Source organism: Opisthocomus hoazin, chromosome 4 (assembly GCF_030867145.1).
Source record: "Opisthocomus hoazin isolate bOpiHoa1 chromosome 4, bOpiHoa1.hap1, whole genome shotgun sequence".
In the NCBI taxonomy this organism is placed as follows: domain Eukaryota; kingdom Metazoa; phylum Chordata; class Aves; order Opisthocomiformes; family Opisthocomidae; genus Opisthocomus; species Opisthocomus hoazin.
The window spans coordinates 29,360,628-29,377,756 of NC_134417.1; the positions used below are offsets into that span (position 1 = coordinate 29,360,628).

Below are 17,129 nucleotides of genomic sequence, written 5' to 3' on the forward strand. Positions count from 1 at the left end.
TCTAACAACAGTTCTCATGCAACAGAAATTTGATCTAAATTTAAAAGGATGAGAATTTTATCAGTTCTCCGAATATTTGAAACTTCAAGTTGTCCCTTTAAAAGGGAAGTCTAAACCACACCCAAAGTCTCACCTCATATTCAAAGAAGTATCCTCCCACTGCCATTAATCTGGACAAGCATATGCTAAATATCAACTTTATTCTAGAGAGCTCTGCTTTGCTAGAAACCATGCCCATGAAAGCTGGCAAATTTTCAAGTATACAGATAAATGCCTTTTAGTTTAAATAACGATACTCTCTTTGGAAGTGCTGGGTATCAGCTTGGCACACGGAGGCTGCTGAACAGATGCCTTTTTTTCAGCCACTACCTTTGAAGGAGGAATGGTAACATCATTGCTCACGACATGGCTGAAGCTATGTCTCAGATCTTCAAACTACTGACCAACATCAGCAATTAAGGGCAACAGGAGGAGGAACACATGAAAAATACCTAAAAAATTCACACCTGACCACCTCAGACAGTTCCCCCTCTCAGTATCACTGACTATTATTTCCATTAACTTTGAGAACAGCAGTGATCCGGAAGATCAAAAAGGCACCTGTCTTTCAAGAACATGAAAATAACAGGTCAGACAACCCATGCGCAACATCTAAGACGAAAACCAAAGCAAAGCAGAACCACCTATTTATTATTACCTAGACAGCAGCAAGCCAACATGGATGGCCTTTTCAGAAGCTTAAGACAGACAAATTCCTTCTGAGAAAGATTCACAGGCCCCATACAGAAAGAACACAGAAGATGTGATCACATTATAAAATTGGTACGAGCTTTTAATGCCATCTTGCATGACATTTTTGTAAGAACACAGCTTATACAAAGCGGGTCCACTGTAACTACTCTGTACACGTGGCTCTCCAACGTTTCGGTGCAAGGATGCATCAAACAGAGCTCTCCATGGGTCTCCTCTGAGTGTGTTATAGGGTACTTTAATCCATGACTTGGACAGTGGAGCATAGACTATCCTTACACCTGCAGATGATCTGCAAGCACTCTCGACAGCAGGAATAGAATTCAGGAAGATCTTGCCCAATTGGAGCAATGGTATGAAATAAAAAGGATGCAATTCAATAAGGATGAGCAGGAGGTATTATGCTCTGGTAGCAATAATCAGCTGCACAAGTACAAAACATGGAATGAGTAGCTGACCATAATTCCACAGAAGAGAATCTAAACAGAAGTTAGAAAGAAAAATCTTGCAGAGGTGTCAAACTTGCAATGCTCCTCTTATACAGAATGTATACCTACTAACTGAAATCTTGTTTTATCCAGCCCTTCTGAGCCCGTAACTTAGAACTTATGGCTAGTTTTGGATACCAGCTCTACAGAATGATACGAAGGTACCAAAGTCCAGGTAACAACACCAGAAGATATGTTACACTCCAATTTTTTTTTCCCCAATAATCAGAATCATTAGGTAGGAAAATTAAGCATTAAAAAGAACTGAAAGAGTTATAGGCTTCACATACTTTAAATTATCTGCAAAGGAGATGACAACTTGTTCTCATACTTGTTATGTATAAGCACAGCACAAACATTATGAGGTTTAATTGCAGCAAAGAAAGTTTAAGCTACGCATCAGAATTGACTTCCACACAAACAGCAAGGTACAGCAAAGATTTCTTACAGAAGTGGTGGGATTCCCATACTTGTCATTCTAGAAGAGATCAATCTGTTATTGTTCCAAAAGATTTCAGGCCCTTAAGTCTCCAGATCAGCCCACAGGACCATCTTTCATAATTCTTTGAGAATTCAAGACATACCTAGCAAGAACTTTAAAGCAGAAGTTCTGCCTTTGAACAGGCTCAACTCCTATAGGAACCAAATTTAACTATGGAATAGAACAGAAAGAAGTAAAGAGAGCAGCTAGTTTGTATTCTGAAAACAAACTGCCTTTCCACCAAGAAAAGATATGATCTTTACAGCTGAATGGAAAGTGAGAAATTACCCTTATAAAACAAAACTCCTCTTAGTTGCAGAGCTCTTACTGAAGCACCAAGTTTGAGATTAGAAAGTATCTGTAAAACACCCGTTATTCTTGTGTTCTTAGCCTTAGAAGCCAGGTCATTAATCCTACAGGGATGCACTAATTGGACTGGGAATTCAACAGTAAGCTTCTAGCTTCCTATCCTCTGCACAGAAAGCTACAGGAGCCTGACGACAGGCCTGTAAATAAAACTGTGTTCTTCAGCCACATTTATCACAGAAAAGATGCTAGTATGTCACTTTGTACATCACATTATTTCTACAGTGCCAAAAGTGAACTAACCACATCGAGAAAGAAGTGACTCAAAAGTAGCCTAAATAAGAAGTCAGCAAGTAGAAGTATTTGGCCTCTGCGCAACGTCAGAATTATTATTTAACCATCAAGGGAACTGACGGTAAGCACACAGTCTGAGCTTACTTAAGAGAACCATCAGCGTATACTGATACTTTTTTTTACTATGGTGATCAATAAGGCACCAAGGCATTAAAAAAATTAAAATAAAATAGGAAGGTAGAGCCATCAGCTGCCCAATTTGATCTGCACTAAAGGACAACAAATTGATTCCTCCTTAGTTTCTAAAGTTTGTAAAAGATTGGATGTACTGTTACCCAGAAGCATTTCAAACCCAAGTTAGTTTTTCAGTCACATCTCTTACTGATCACCAGCAAAGGTTGTGTTTAACTAGGCCACTCGCTATGACCTGCAACCTGACTGATCACAGTTTGTCTACAAACTAAAACACTTGAGGTGGTGTATGCAGGGTCTAAACCAGGGGTTTTGCAAGCCTTTCACCACAGCTTATCATCAAACTCCCAGTAAAGTTTGTAGCATTTCGAGATTGTATTTACGGTAGTAACAGAATTCCTTCTCCATCCCTCCTCTTTTAAAAGACATTTCACTTTTTTCTTTACACTGCCTTCTATTTAAGTCAACTGCAGCGTGGAATCAGCTTTATTTCATAAGACTCCACCTACAAAACCGAGTAACTGGAGTACAAAGCTTTGCCAGACAGAACTGACAAAGTGTGGGGAAGTCAATGTGGAATTAAGGAAAAAAAATTCTCAAGATTAAAGCTCTTAAGTTTTGTGTTTAATTACATATTCTGTTCATGTAGCTCCTTACAGCCATTGTAACTGACATACATACCCTGAAAAGCCAGCAAAAGTTCAACGCTGTTGCATTCAGTTTTAGGTGCATTCTAGCTCCAGGGGACAGGAAAGGCTGACTCATTTGCAGCCTGCATCACAGTTCTTGGGACAGCAGCTCTCAACCACCACGACAGATCTGAAAGTGGTTCACAGGCTGCTTCTAAACAAAAGCATCATAGCAGCAGGGAGCACGCATACTGTATGGATCTGACTTCCACTCAAAAAAATCAAGAGATACACAAATTTAATCGCTAAAAATCACCAACTGCTTAACGGCAGTTTTGTAACTGAATTCAAGAGGAAGGGATGACGAACACCCAGATGTAATACACCATCATTAGAAAGGTAGTGCCAGCAGCACCAGCACTCGGGTTCAGCTGCTTTCAAACAAACTACACACTCCCTCCCAACACTTTCAGAAACGATGAAAACTACCTTCAGGTAACTTTATTGAGAGAACTAAAGCACACATCACCTGGAGTAAGACAGGAAGGTCTGACACTGGCAGCTCCACTTCAACTAGCTGCGTCTCAAACTCCCGACGTTTGGATGTCAGCTATCGAAGAGAAAGAACGAGACTTGGCTGCCAGAGTTGCATCCTCCTTTCCATAGCAAAGATCCGAGCAGTAGCCCATACTTTCTCTGCGTTGCTCTCAAAAGAGGATTTTGGAAAATAATCTCTGCACTGACTAGACATCTCTAAGGAGAAGTGAATGAGAGATGACTGCCTCAAGGGACAGGGTAAGAAAGTCCGCAGAGGCATTTCACTGATCGCTTGCTTGCTTGCTTTGTGGAGATGCTGGCAACAGCTTTCCCCTGTTCTAGAGGCTTGGTTCTCCAAAAAAGACACCGGTAACATTTTCCAGTCACTCTGAATGCTAGGGAAAAGAATAAAACCACTTTCACAAAAACTGGTAATGAGAATGCAGCATGGACAGAGCAGGTTAGATCAACATCGGTGATGGCCAGACCAGAGGGAAGTAGCGAATACTCCGAGTATTTAGTGAGCAACAGTTAGAAGCTTCTCAGATGTTCCAGCCCATCCTGAATGAAGAGCAGTCACTGGTATCACCACATGCCCTCACCTGAGGACAGCCACCATTCTCCTCAGCTAGACAAGAGAGATGCCAACAACTTCTTCTCTTGTCCCAGCACTGAATAGTTGTAGAAAACATTTCTACACTTGACTCACCATTGCATTTTAAAACATACTCAAAGCCTTTAGCAGTCTTGTACCAAGTTAGAGCAGATGCACTACACCATTTCATACCACTACGGAACTGACAGACCTGAGGTGGTACTGACTTGCGAGACAAAAGGTGATCTAGCTTCACTTCTCCAATTCATTATCTGATAAATAGCAGCATTTTTTTTTAAAGGATTTGACTATTAACCATGAAAATCTGTCATGGAAATCTAGGATTTTGACAATATTAAATTCGAACTCGTTTCTTAACAAGCTGTGATAATTTAGTATCAACAAGTCTTCTGTAAATACAAAGTTCCTAGCTGTAAAATCAGGACAGTTTCTTCCATTATATAATCCAAAGAATAGCTAGTCTGAAACATTCTTTAATACAGGTGTTTAATAAAGATTTGCTTTACAGAAACTAACCAGCTCAGATGTTTCAGTTGGAGCTGCACCTTAAGTCCACCAAGTCCAAGCCACTTAAGTCCACCAAGTTTTGCTACTCGCAATTCCAAGTCATCTCTGATTAACATCACTTTCTAGTTCCTGCCTTCCAAGTCTCTAGTAAACACTACATCAGTAGAGCATAGGAACATGAAAAATGAGACAACATTTCCCTTGACTTTACGACACTCTTTGAAAGCACAAGTCTACATTTCTGTAAAGAGTTAAATTTTGCATATACGGGCCAAAACTAGCGAGGCCAGTAGGTCATCATGTTTCCCGTTCAGAGCCTCAGATCAAGAAAATTGTGGCACCCTGCCTTAAGACGTAACTAAATAACAGCAGTCAGTAGTAATTTTATTAATTAAAATAAAATTACCTGTGTTAGGTAATAATCATTATTTCTGAAGGAGCTTTGCTGAAGAATTCAAATAGTAAATTCTAATATGACTATTTGATACTAACCATGGAACTAACAATGCAAGTGCTCATCTTCCCAATGTCGTCTTAGTTCTTTCTGATTTCAACAGCTGCAACTCAAAACTCTAGAGTCCAACTCTCTCAGGTCCCAGAAATTGGTCCCCAGACCTCAGGAGTCCTGTACAGTAGACAAGCCTGTAATCGTTAACAGCTTTAAGGTCGTTCAAGACTCGCTGATGATCTTTTCCATCCTTTACATCCCGTTTTCCCACTTTCAAAGCCAGACTCGGTGCACTCTTAGCTCACTCCTGATGAGTATTTCTGTTCCAGCCAGGTAACCAATGTTCTCATGCTCCTCCTCCCTGCAGACAGCATCGTCACGGATAGGCTTACTAAAACCCTGTGTACTAATAACACCAGGCTGTTTTGGGAAGGCTGTCATGGTTGTCAGCCAGGCTTACCTTTAATTACATAATCTCACAGACTGCGTAAAGACTGAGTGATTCTGTTCTCAAATCAAAACACATAACAAGCATAAGATTTCTCGTACTAGTGACTTGTCCTTGCACTGGATGAAGTTAACCTTCAGCTCTTGCATGGAGGATACAAGGCAATGTAGTTCACAGCTTAGCTTCAAGAAAAAAAAAAACAAACCACAAAACAGTAGATCACATCTTCAAACAGAAACAACTGTCGATTGGAAGTTCATAAACTTCATGGCAATGCAGAAAGTCTTGGCTTGACCCAGTCAGGGATTCTTGCCGCTATTAAGAAGCTTTCAAGAAACGCCACAGAAAGGCCCACCAATATGATCCACGTTTGGATAACTGAAACAAGCTTTTTTAAAAAAATAAATTAATAGACTTATTGAAAATAACCTACATGTCTCAACAAACATGAATTTCACCTCACCAGGGATGGACTCCTTCAGCACCTATTGTCATTTGCTAGTTAACATCACTATGCCATATTATTCATTTGCAAATAATCCCATTCAAGAGAGCAAGCTTGGAATGCATTTAAAAAGCAGATCCTAACACGCTGGATGAAAGGAGGTAGTAAAAAAAACCCCATAAATTCCGTATTTCTGAATTAAAAAGATCCACATTTGCTAGTATTGCACTACACGTACAAAAATCTGGAAAAGATGTCAAAACTCTTAAAAATATTGACTCTTACACAACTCAGCTGGTAAAGTTATTTATTAATATGTATGAACACTTTATTGCAGAGAATTAGGCTCCTACTGCCTGCTCTGCCCACAAAGCTAGATTTCCTCAAAGCTATTGATGAAAGGGAAAGCTGCCTGTGATTGCTGGGGTGAAAGTGGCCTTGCACAGTAGAACAGCTGGCTTGAGTATTCATCTTCAAAGAAAACAGACCCAAAATGAGGTATTTTTTTCCCCACTAAGTTGCAGTACAGCCCTTTCAGCCATTTCGGTTATCTATAAATACAAGTGGCTCCTGTTTTTTTGACAACAAAATATTTCAGTATCCGTGGGGAAAAAGCAAGTAGAAAAAACAGATTTAACCAGACTCAGAGAAATCCCACCTGTCCTTACTTATGTGACACTGGTCAAGAAAACACCTATTAGCAAACATTTTAAATTACATAGCTTTCAGAAAAGATTTTTGAACCTAGACCATGTATGGCATGGTTTATTACACAGTATTTTATAAATGTATTTGTCTGTCTTTCCACACCATTTAGAAGCTCTTTACAACTCTAAGTTTCACACCAGCCTGCACTCAGATGAAGTTCTAAAGCATTGTCAGTATGAGAGCTTACGGTTTGGCTTAAAGAGACAATATTTTTAATACGGCATTTGTAAGATTGGTCAAGGTATTTATGGTCCTTGCATTCACCAGACAGTGTTCTACATAGGAGACATTCCCAGGAGTTGTCATCCACACCCCTACAAAAATATCTGAAATAACTTGAAACAAGCAAGGTTTTTTTAACCCTCATTTTTGATCACCTCACCCTCCAATGAACCAGGTAAGTTACACTTGCTCTAGACAGATACAAAAACCTTCAGATACTTCACTGAAACCAGCATCTCATTTCTTACCCGTTCTACCCTTCTCCATTGCCACCTCACGTGCACAGCACACTCGCCACCTCCCAGAAATAAACAGGTCAGGACTGTGCCCTCGCTGCAAACAAGGTGAACGGTACCCTGGGCTACATTCGGCAAAGCACTGCCAGCAGGTCCAAGGAGCGGATCCTTCCCCTCTGCTCAGCGCTGGTGAGGCCACGCCAGGAGGACTGTGTCCAGTGCTGGGCACCCCAGTACAAGAGAGACATGGACATACTGGAGAGTCCAGCACAGGGCCACGAGGATGATGAAGGGACAAGAAAGCAACTCTCCTATGAGGACAGGCTGAGAGAGCTGGGACTGTTCAGCCAGGGGAAGTGAAGGCGCAGGGGGATCTCACCTACGTCTATAAATACCTGCAGCGAGGGTGCAAAGAAGAGGAGCCGGGCTCTTTCCAGCAGTGCCCGGTGACAGGACCAGAGGCAACGGGCACAAACCGATACCCAGGAGGTTCCCTCTGAACATCAGCGAACACTTTGTCACTGTGAGGGGGACCGAGCACTGGCACAGGCTGCCCGGGGAGGTGGTGCAGTCTCCGTCCTCGGAGGTGCTCAAAAGCCATCTGGACATGGTCCTGGGCAACCAGCTCTGGGTGTCCCTGCTTGAACAGGGGTGTTGGACCAGACACCCTCCAGAGGTCCCTTCCAACATCAGCCAGTCTGAGATTCTGTGACTGGTTCCTGCTATTGACACAGATCCCTATTTCAGTTTGTAATCCTTAACGAGCACTAGACAAACGTGCCAGTTGGCTTTGTGATAGACAGCTGACACCTCTCTATGGTATTAATTAGTATTTCTCTGCACTGTTCAAAGTATTCAAGCAAGCTATGATGATACAAATGCATTACTCCTAGCTTCAAAGGGAGAACAGACATACAAAAAAATCCTCTTGGAATACTTTCATGTTGCATGACAAAAAAATTAAGACAAGCAGCCAGCTGTCCTTCATGCGGCCAACTAACTCACCTGCCCTGCATGATTAAAAATAGATTGTCCCATAATGCAAAGAACTTACTAGCACTTGATACACATTTGTATTTATAAAGCATGAAGTTTAAAGATAGAGGAATTGACAAGAAGAATGAGGATACACCCTTACACTGCACTTCAAGTGACCTTGTATGTCTGGAGAACCTTCTCAGAAGACAGTAGCTTCAGCAGTTACTATAAATACTTCTATCTTTACACTTTGTCAAATATAGGAATAAAAGCAGACACCTGTGGCTGACAATCTGGACTTATTCACCAGAACTAAAACAGTTGTACTTTAGCAGGAGGAGTCTCACAGAAGTTTCTTACGGTATCTTTCCCGACACATAGAAAGCACAAACCAGGTTCGCTTTTTCCATGAGCAACAGAAGTTGCTCACCAGCTTTCAAACTGAAAAATTAATATATAGCCTCAACATGCAACAGGCTGATATCAAATATGCAGTACAGTAACAGGGAACAATTCCTTCTTACTATAGTGTCACGTGAAGCCGTAAAAGATTATCAGCACCTCTGTAAAAATGCACAGCCTGAGAGAAATTTCGGCTCTTCAGTAGTTTGATAGCGGTTTGGTAGTCCTACCCACTCAAAAAACTCAAATACTTGAATATTCAGCTTTAACAAGAAGTTTAAAAAAGCTTCCATGAAACATACGCTGTTCTTTCTACCATACAAGACAGCATTCAAATAAGCTGGCTATGGAACACCTGCACTCTTCTATAGGGGAACAAAACAAAATTAACCCACAGTCGCTGAGCATAATCCTTCGGAGTACGAGCTACAGAGAAGTGATTATGTCAAGGCTGGTACACTAGTCTTTGAAAGAAATTGAATCATTGCACTTTGTGAATTTAAGTGTTTTCCCCCCTTCCTCCTTTTAATAACTATCTCATCTGAAACATAGCTCATTAATTTTAAGAATGTATTGACTCCTCCTTAGGAGGACATTTGAACATTTAAACTGTAAAACAGTGCTGTCAAATCAGAAACCACATTTTTCTGTTTAGATATCTTGTAACACTCAAAACCTGAATGCACGGCAGCATAGGTTTTCCATAGTCTAGAGATTGGTGTGGTGCTGGAGCTACCTTTTATAGTTTTTGTTGTAGAAAGTACAGCAAAAAAGTGAACACAACTAACAGGAGTTTGTTTGCATAAACCATCATTTGATATCATCAACTGTAATGTTCACCTCGGAAGCTCTACCTCAGTTGTTTTTCAAATGCTGTATTCCTGGCTGTCGAACTGAAGGCACTCATGACTCTCCACGTTTGATTCTCACCTGCTTCTACAAACACTCCTGAACACAGTCCCTACAGGAGGAGAGCTGAAAACATTCAAGTCTTCAGCTGCAGTAGATCTCAAGTCTCTAGTTAATTTTACAAGCAAAGTGAAAAAAGCAACAGTATTCAATAATAACACAATTCAAGTACCGCCTACTGGTATGTACTTGCAGAATACTTTCTTTTTTCTTCAGGAGTACAATAAAACATGCATCTAGGGCAATACATAAGGAAACCCTTACCAAAGTTGCATTAATGCCCAGGCCCAGTTTTGCCCTTATATTATGAGCATGGGCTCAAGAGCTCAGTTTTATCAACAGTTAGTGCACTACACAAATGCGTGATTTAGCCGAGCTGAGAGATATGTGCTGTGAAGAGGTCTGCACAATCAGGTTTTCAACAGTTTAGCTTCTGCAGTTGACAGTTCACAATTGCAGCCATTCATTAGCATCCCTGGAATACAGCCTGCACAGTTCAAGCTGGTCAGCTATCTCTGCAAAATGATCTATACTCTGCTCCTTTTCCAACATGCCTAGTAATTTTGCCCAAAAGTCTGCCAACCATGTAGGGGGTTTGAACAAGCTTTCTCTGTCAGATTCTTTTAACAGAGGCAACATATTTCTTCTCCCCCAGGAGCCAAAATAAAGTTATTAAGCCAGCTGGAATATTATGCTTGTCAACTACAAATTTGTGTCCACATGGGCATACAGGTGAGCGGAGAGACTGACATATGCTGATCCCAAAATCCCCCCAGGTACTTTGACTGCCCTGCATCCAAAATAATTAGTACTGCTGCTAACGTCTGGCAAATCAAGAGTCAGGGCAATTCTGAGATCCAGTTCTACTTGTGCTTTTATAGTATTTGTCAGCCTCCAAATTCACAGTGGACTGCAATATTCACATCTGCCTGAATAAGAGTACTATTTCCTCCATCCCTGAATACTGTTTCAGTTTATTCTGCCTGCAGCCACACTTAGAGAGGAAAAGAAAATAAAACTATGTTATGCTGTAGATCCTTCACAACTTCCACAGAACTATTTCTCTCTGTAAGAGATTAGCAATTTAGACACATCAACTGAAAAAAAAAAAAAAAAACCCCAACCCAGCTTTGCTTTTTAAAGGAAGGTTTTGACATGCCAAAGGCTTTTTTTCTTTTTAAATTGTTTTGGACCAACCACTTGCTCTTTCTCCCCCCCTCCCCCGCCCCCACCCTCCCGATAAGATTTATTCATTAAGTAATTGTTCATTATTCATCAGATCAACGCAAGAAAACACAGTTTTGCCTAGACTACTGTAAAAGTGTACTGGACTATCAGAACAGGAAATTAAAGTTTTCAGACAGTGTCTTACAAAAATGTCAGTTCTACATCTACAGATACATAGTTCTATATTATCTAGCTATATATCAGGCTATATAACCTCACACCTCCACCTCTGTCTTAGACATAGTTTGATCTAAAACAGAAGACCACAGGACAGGAATAACACAAAGAACGTTTTGCAGAAAGATGGAAACTGATCGGCTTTTTTGAGACCTCTCTGTCTTGCACTTACTGTATTTCTCACATTCTGTTTCCAAACAATTCCCACCCTATTTTACCTTTAAAACAGTTCCTCTTCATATTCAGAATTGTGAATGACTTACTAGATAAATCCAGGATATTTAGAGCTATGCAGTATTCCTTGATGAATCACTATTTTAGAAGATGACTATAAGAGAATACCGACACAAGTTTAAAGTATGTACAAATATTTCAATATAATCGAAGGTGTCAGAAAAACTGTAGATACCTGCCAACATAATGACCCCTGCCTCCCTCACTATGTTACGCATTAAGATAAAAGAGAAAAGCGCTTTCCACAAATTTCTAGCTCTTACCATCACAAAGTAAACTCTCTGAACAAAACCAAGCGCTAACTTCCTGAACCTGCAGGCAGCCTGAAACAGTGACTCACGATGTGTGAACTCCCTTTGCGCCCTATTAGCTTTATCAGAGTGTCAACCCTCAGCCTGTTAATGACACTTGAAGGTCTTCATTAACTATTTCACCACCGATTTCAGTAGATAAAGCTGCTGGGCATAAGCCCATAGGGGTAGTGGTGTAATTTAAATGGCTGGAATGAGGAAAAAAGCGTGAGCGAGAACAGCAGACAAGCAGGAGACAGTTTTATAATAAAGACTTCTCAGTGGGTAAAGCAAATAAAAACGCAGTGGTGAAACAGCCTTAAGAAGCTGCTAGGTTTTTATTTTCTCCTCTCTCTGTCTGAAACCAGTGGAAGTCAGGATACTGTTTGAGGGGAGCAAAGAATAAATTTAGACCTACCAGCTCAGTATCTCTTACTTTGTATGAAGTCTAGGCTTGTTTAAAGCAAGCTTTTATTGCTTATCAGTTTCACTACTAAAGAAAGCTATTCCAAGCCGGGAGAGACTCTCGCATAGCACACAGCTCCTTGCTCAGTGTACCACTTCAGCAAACGACAAGGTTTTATCACCCAGTGCAGAAGCAGACAACGCAGAAGTACGCATTTCTTTTCAGATAACCACAAGTTAGTTTCTCTACTGAACATCGTGATGTGGCACATAAAAAAAGAGTGCTCTGCATTCAGAGTCCATTCCTATTTCTTACTCATAGTTCTCATAGCCAAGTTTCTGAAAAAGTTTCTTTAGAAATGAACAATGTGCAAAGCAATGCTGCAAGCTGGCTCAAGTTCAAAGACAAAAGTACAGAAATAACTTTAAAAATCACTGTTCGGGATAAAAGTACCAACAACTGTCTTACTGGTGTGCAAACAAAGTTAGCAGCCTACAGGTTTGAAGAAGTAGGACAAGTTCTTCTGTATCATTATACAAAGTGATTCATTTGTCACAGATAATGTTTATATAAATCGTAGTAACAGACATGATTAAGTATTAGAAGCTATGCAAAATGAATGCAAAATACATTCCTTTCTTTCTGACTCCTTAATCATCAAAATGATTAAACACAAGACAAATCATCTTCTGATAATACACTGAGCTATGAAAAAAATCCTACCAGCTTGAAATCTAACCTTATTTGCACAAAGAAGAGTTTGTCAGCTGGGTCAGCAATCCTCTTAAGGTAGGCACAACTGCTAGAGAATTTTAACTGTTTAACAAGTCCTTCACCACTTTAATCAGAACTAGCACAACCCTCTACAAGAGGGCTTCTGCTTGCATAAAGGCATTAGCAGAGTCACCATCAGAAATGCCGCGTTAGCCAAAGCCCCAGCGAGCACATGGCCTGCATTACTGCAGATTTCATTCTCCAAACACTGTCTTTGAGGTACCTTCTCTCATCCACCACACCCTAACCCCACATTCGCAGCAGCTTTACTAAAAGGCACTCCAAGCAACACAGACTGTGCTGTCTGGTACTCTTCCGAGGTGAGGGAAGGCTTACAGCCTAGTTCAGCACATCAGACCTTCCCATAACCACGTTACTCCTATTTTTAAAAATACAAATACTTATAACCCGCAAGTATTTTGTTCCTCCATATTGCAGTAACCCCAACCATAAACGTTAACGACATTAATTCGGTGCTCTAACACTGCTTTCCCTGAAAGTCTTCTCTCAAAGAAGTCAATTAAGAACAGTTTTAGCCACCACACTACCCTTCAGAGTAGTTTCACAAGTCTATGGGAACAAAAGTCACACACATGCTTCCCCTCTCAGGTCCTCTGATGAGTCTGCTCATACTACACACGTTTGTTACTATCAGTAGTTCCAAATTACTTTCCTATAAAGAAAACTCATTGTAGGGTTGTACTTTCCACTGTGTCTACATCTTTGCTCAAGTCAGTGGCATCCTTTTTATTCAAGGCTAAAGACAGTTACCTGTAGAGCTTTCATTATGTTAGGGCATACAAATTCATACCCAGATGCAAGTACTCACCTTACTAACTGATACTAAAAAGTGCAAATTCAACAGCAGTATAAAAATCCAGAATCTGTGTTATAAGCCTTTAAGTTTTCCAAGATACCTCACCTGATGGCCCTAAGATAGCACTACACTTCTATTTTTAACACCACTGCAGTACAGCGGTGTTGACAAACCCATTTTAACCTGGCTGTCATTCCAGTGTTTTATGACGCATTCAGGGGAAAGGAGAGAACAGAATTCATCGCATACTGAGCAATGAGGTGCAGAAGCAGAGCTTCCAGTCTTTGATTTGGAAGAGGTGACATTATTTGTGAATTAAGCAGCTTTCAGGCTACTTTCTGCCCTGTTTTGAGAGAAAAGTAATCACACTCACAGCCTCAGAACTCAAGTACAGTTCACTACTTGCCTAAACATTTTGCTGTTTTGTACTCTTACGAAAAAAAAGGTAGCCTAGGCAAATTTCAGTATGACTTCCCAAAAACACAAACTTACAAAACCCACTTGACAATAACCTGAAAGTTGTTTTTCCCCCCCCCCTTAAAAGGTATTTTTAAGGTGTTATAAAATAATTCATACCTGTCTTCATCACCATCAACAGGAATAGATATGCCAAACACAGAGCTGGCAAGACTGTTCATAGGAGTACTTGCAGGCAACTGAAGAGGATTTGCTAGAGTGTCTGGAATTGGCGGCTTCACAAGAGGTTTATTTTCAGCTATAAGAGAAAGTGGTGGCTGAGGTAGGGGTTCCGATTTTCTTCTAGTATCATCAATCTGGCTTACTACGGATTGAGCTTGAGTCTGAAACTGTCCGAGGTTTGACTGTGGCAGATTTGCAGGTACACTTGGGGTGCCTTGCATTAACGAGTGTCCGACGTGCTGTGGCTGGACGACGCCGGTACTCCTGCTGACAGAAGTGTGGCTAGTCAGCTGGGACTGGACCAGCGTAACAGGGACATTTGGCATCGTAACAGAAGTGGTGGTAGACACGCTAGGCACACTTGTACCGGGCACAACCGCAGGCACGTTCTGAACCCCCGAGACCACGGCATGGGGAGTACCAGGCATGCCGGACACTTGACTGCTTCCACCCATTTGATGCTGAGTCACAGATTTCTGTTGCACAACCCCTGTATGTCCGATGCCTTGCTGCACCACACCTCCTGGTTGCGGAATGGCAGTCTGACTAGCTTGTGTCTGGCCACCCTGCATTAATCCTGAGCCCTGTCCGACTGCTTCGCCAGGCTGCGCTGACACCCCCATCACTGGCGCTCCCACAGGTGAGGGGTTTTGGCCGGTCACCTGCCCCACAGGCAGGCTGGAAGCCACAGTACTTGGAACAGGGCCCGCAGTAGCCTGCTGAATGGCTCCTTGAGACTGCATCATTGTCATGTGCTGCATGTATTCGGTCTGACCAGAAGGCTGCGTCGGCAGGAGATGCACTGGTGGAATCTGGGACTGAGAGTAAGCAAATTGTTGAGGCTGAGTCACTGGTACGTTTGCCTGCTGCACCTGCTGCTGTGCCACAGGAATGCTTGGCTGCCCCACTGTCACAGCTGGGGGTGCTATGCCTTTCCCGTTGGGTCCAGCCTGCACAACCCCCTGCGTGTTTACCTGTGGCTGCGATTGCTGTGGCACCATCATTTGCTGATTTGCTACTGAAGCCCCAGAAAACATAGGCTGAGCAGTACTTTGAGGCATGGCCCCACCTATGGGTTGCTGCGGCTGCTGTTGTTGCCCAATGACAAAATTAGGTTGCTGTAGAGAGGACTGGTTCATTTTCTCTGTCTGGAGCAGCTGTGACACAGCAGTCAGGGAACTGTCAGCTATAGAATCGGGGCCATGGGCCGACGCTGGCACAGCCGAGACCACGACGGAACCTCCTGTGGCACCGAGGCCGCTGTCCCTCTCTTGAGCAGCCTGCTCGAAGGTGCTGCTGTGCCGAATGCAATCTCCAGTCCTGCCCAGGACACCACCACCATCTGAGTCCCGGTCATAATACTCCATACACGTCCATCGTCCTCGCCTGTAGGGCTCCCCTGTACCATGGTCCAGCTTGATCACCCTGAAGCGTGAGCTGCACGCCGCAGCCACTGTCTGAGACATCATCCCAGGCGCGGCAGACGCAAAAGGCCCTGTGGAGGGCAAGGCGGTCTGAGTGCTGCTGCCTCCTGTCACGGCAGTGCCGGGGGCAGCAGCTGGCAGGGGCACGGCGGAGCTCTTGGGCACGGCGCCCCCATTTGGGGCCACAGGCGGTGGAGCCGCAGCCGCCCCACCAGCGGCCACAGCCAGCTGCCCGTCCAACAGGAGGTTGGGAGAGATGCTGCCAGGAGTTTCGGCCTCGCCCACGTTGTTGAGAGTCTCTTCGGAGGAGCTCCGCTCGCAGACATCCTCGGGGCCATAGTCGGTGGCTCGGGAAACGTCAAAGATCTCAGAAGACACATCCTCAGTGCGGGACTCATCCGGGTCATCCAGGCTCTCAGTGTCCTCGGTGATGCTGCTGGCCACCTGAGCCGTGGTCACGCTGGTGATCTGGAAGCAGCTCTTCTTCTTGGCCGGCATCTTGGACATGTTCCCTCCGCGGGGAGGGCCTCCGCCAGCCGCGGCGAGCCGAGCGCGGTGCGGGCTGTCACGGCGTGCCGGCCGAGCCCCCGGCGCTACCGCACATCCTCCGGCTGCTTCCTGCGGCGGGCGGGCCGCGCGGGGGGCGGCGGGGCTCCTCCTCTTCCTCCCGCCGCCGGGACGCGGGCCTCCTCCTCCTCCCCGCCGCAGCCCCCGCTCCCAGCGCGGCGAGGCCGGCCGAGCGCCCCGCGCCTTCCTGCCGGCCTCGACGCGGCGCGGGCCCCGGGCGGCAGCAGAAGCGAGCCCGCGGCGGCCGGGCGAGGCCCAGGCGGCCCCGTCTCCCTTCTCCCCCCACCCCCCCACCCGCCCCCCCTGTCTCCGCGCTCTACCTGGAGACCAGCGCCAGGCGCATCCTGCTCGCAACCAGCCCGCGGGCGAGCCCCGCGGGGAACTCCCCACCCCCTCCGCCTACCGCCGAGGGCGGAGGGGCCGGCGAGGAGAGAAAGGCGGCCCCGGGAGCAGGCGGCCCCGCTGCGCTGCGCCGGGCCCCGGGAGCGCGGGCTCCGACTGCGGCTCCCCTCGCCCAAGATGGGGCTCAAGTTCTGCTGCGCTGCACCCTGGGAAGGGCGCCGGCCACGCCCCCCACTGCGCGACGCCACGGCGTTATGACGTCACGACCGGGCCGGCGCTTGGCGGCCGAGGGGGTGGGGGGGGGGGAAGCGGGGAGTGCCGTGGCGGGTTGTGATGTGCCTCTGCCGCGGAACCCCCCCGCCTCGCCGCCCGGATTGGTCTCTCCCGGCGGCACGGCCCCTGGCTGAGGAGAGCGGGCGTCCCTTCAGGAGCGCGGGTGTTGAGGGGACGCCCGCACTCCTCAGCCCGGGGTCATCCGTGGAGCCCTTCGCCTTTCCGCCCTTTCCAACGTCGGTTTACCCCCGGAGACCCATTAACGGAGCGTCAGGGCCAGACCCTTGTCCGTAAATCGGTCCGGCAGCGGGTGACGGTATTTAACCTGTTTGTCCGTCCTGCCGAACGCCAGTTGCCCCGACA

At 44.7% G+C, this 17,129-nt stretch overlaps 1 protein-coding gene across 2 annotated transcripts in view; it reads right to left on the bottom strand.

The window, feature by feature from the left end:
* TSC22D2 (TSC22 domain family member 2) overlaps positions 1 to 16,360 on the bottom strand; it is a 30,317-nt gene extending 13,957 nt beyond the window's left edge. For both annotated transcript variants that reach the window (XM_075418486.1, XM_075418485.1), the window contains exon 1: positions 14,098 to 16,360. In XM_075418486.1, coding sequence (XP_075274601.1) covers positions 14,098 to 16,091 — 1,994 coding nt within the window. In that variant the 5' untranslated portion in view covers positions 16,092 to 16,360. The remainder of the gene's footprint in view (positions 1 to 14,097) is intronic.
* Positions 16,361 to 17,129: the final 769 nt, after the last annotated feature.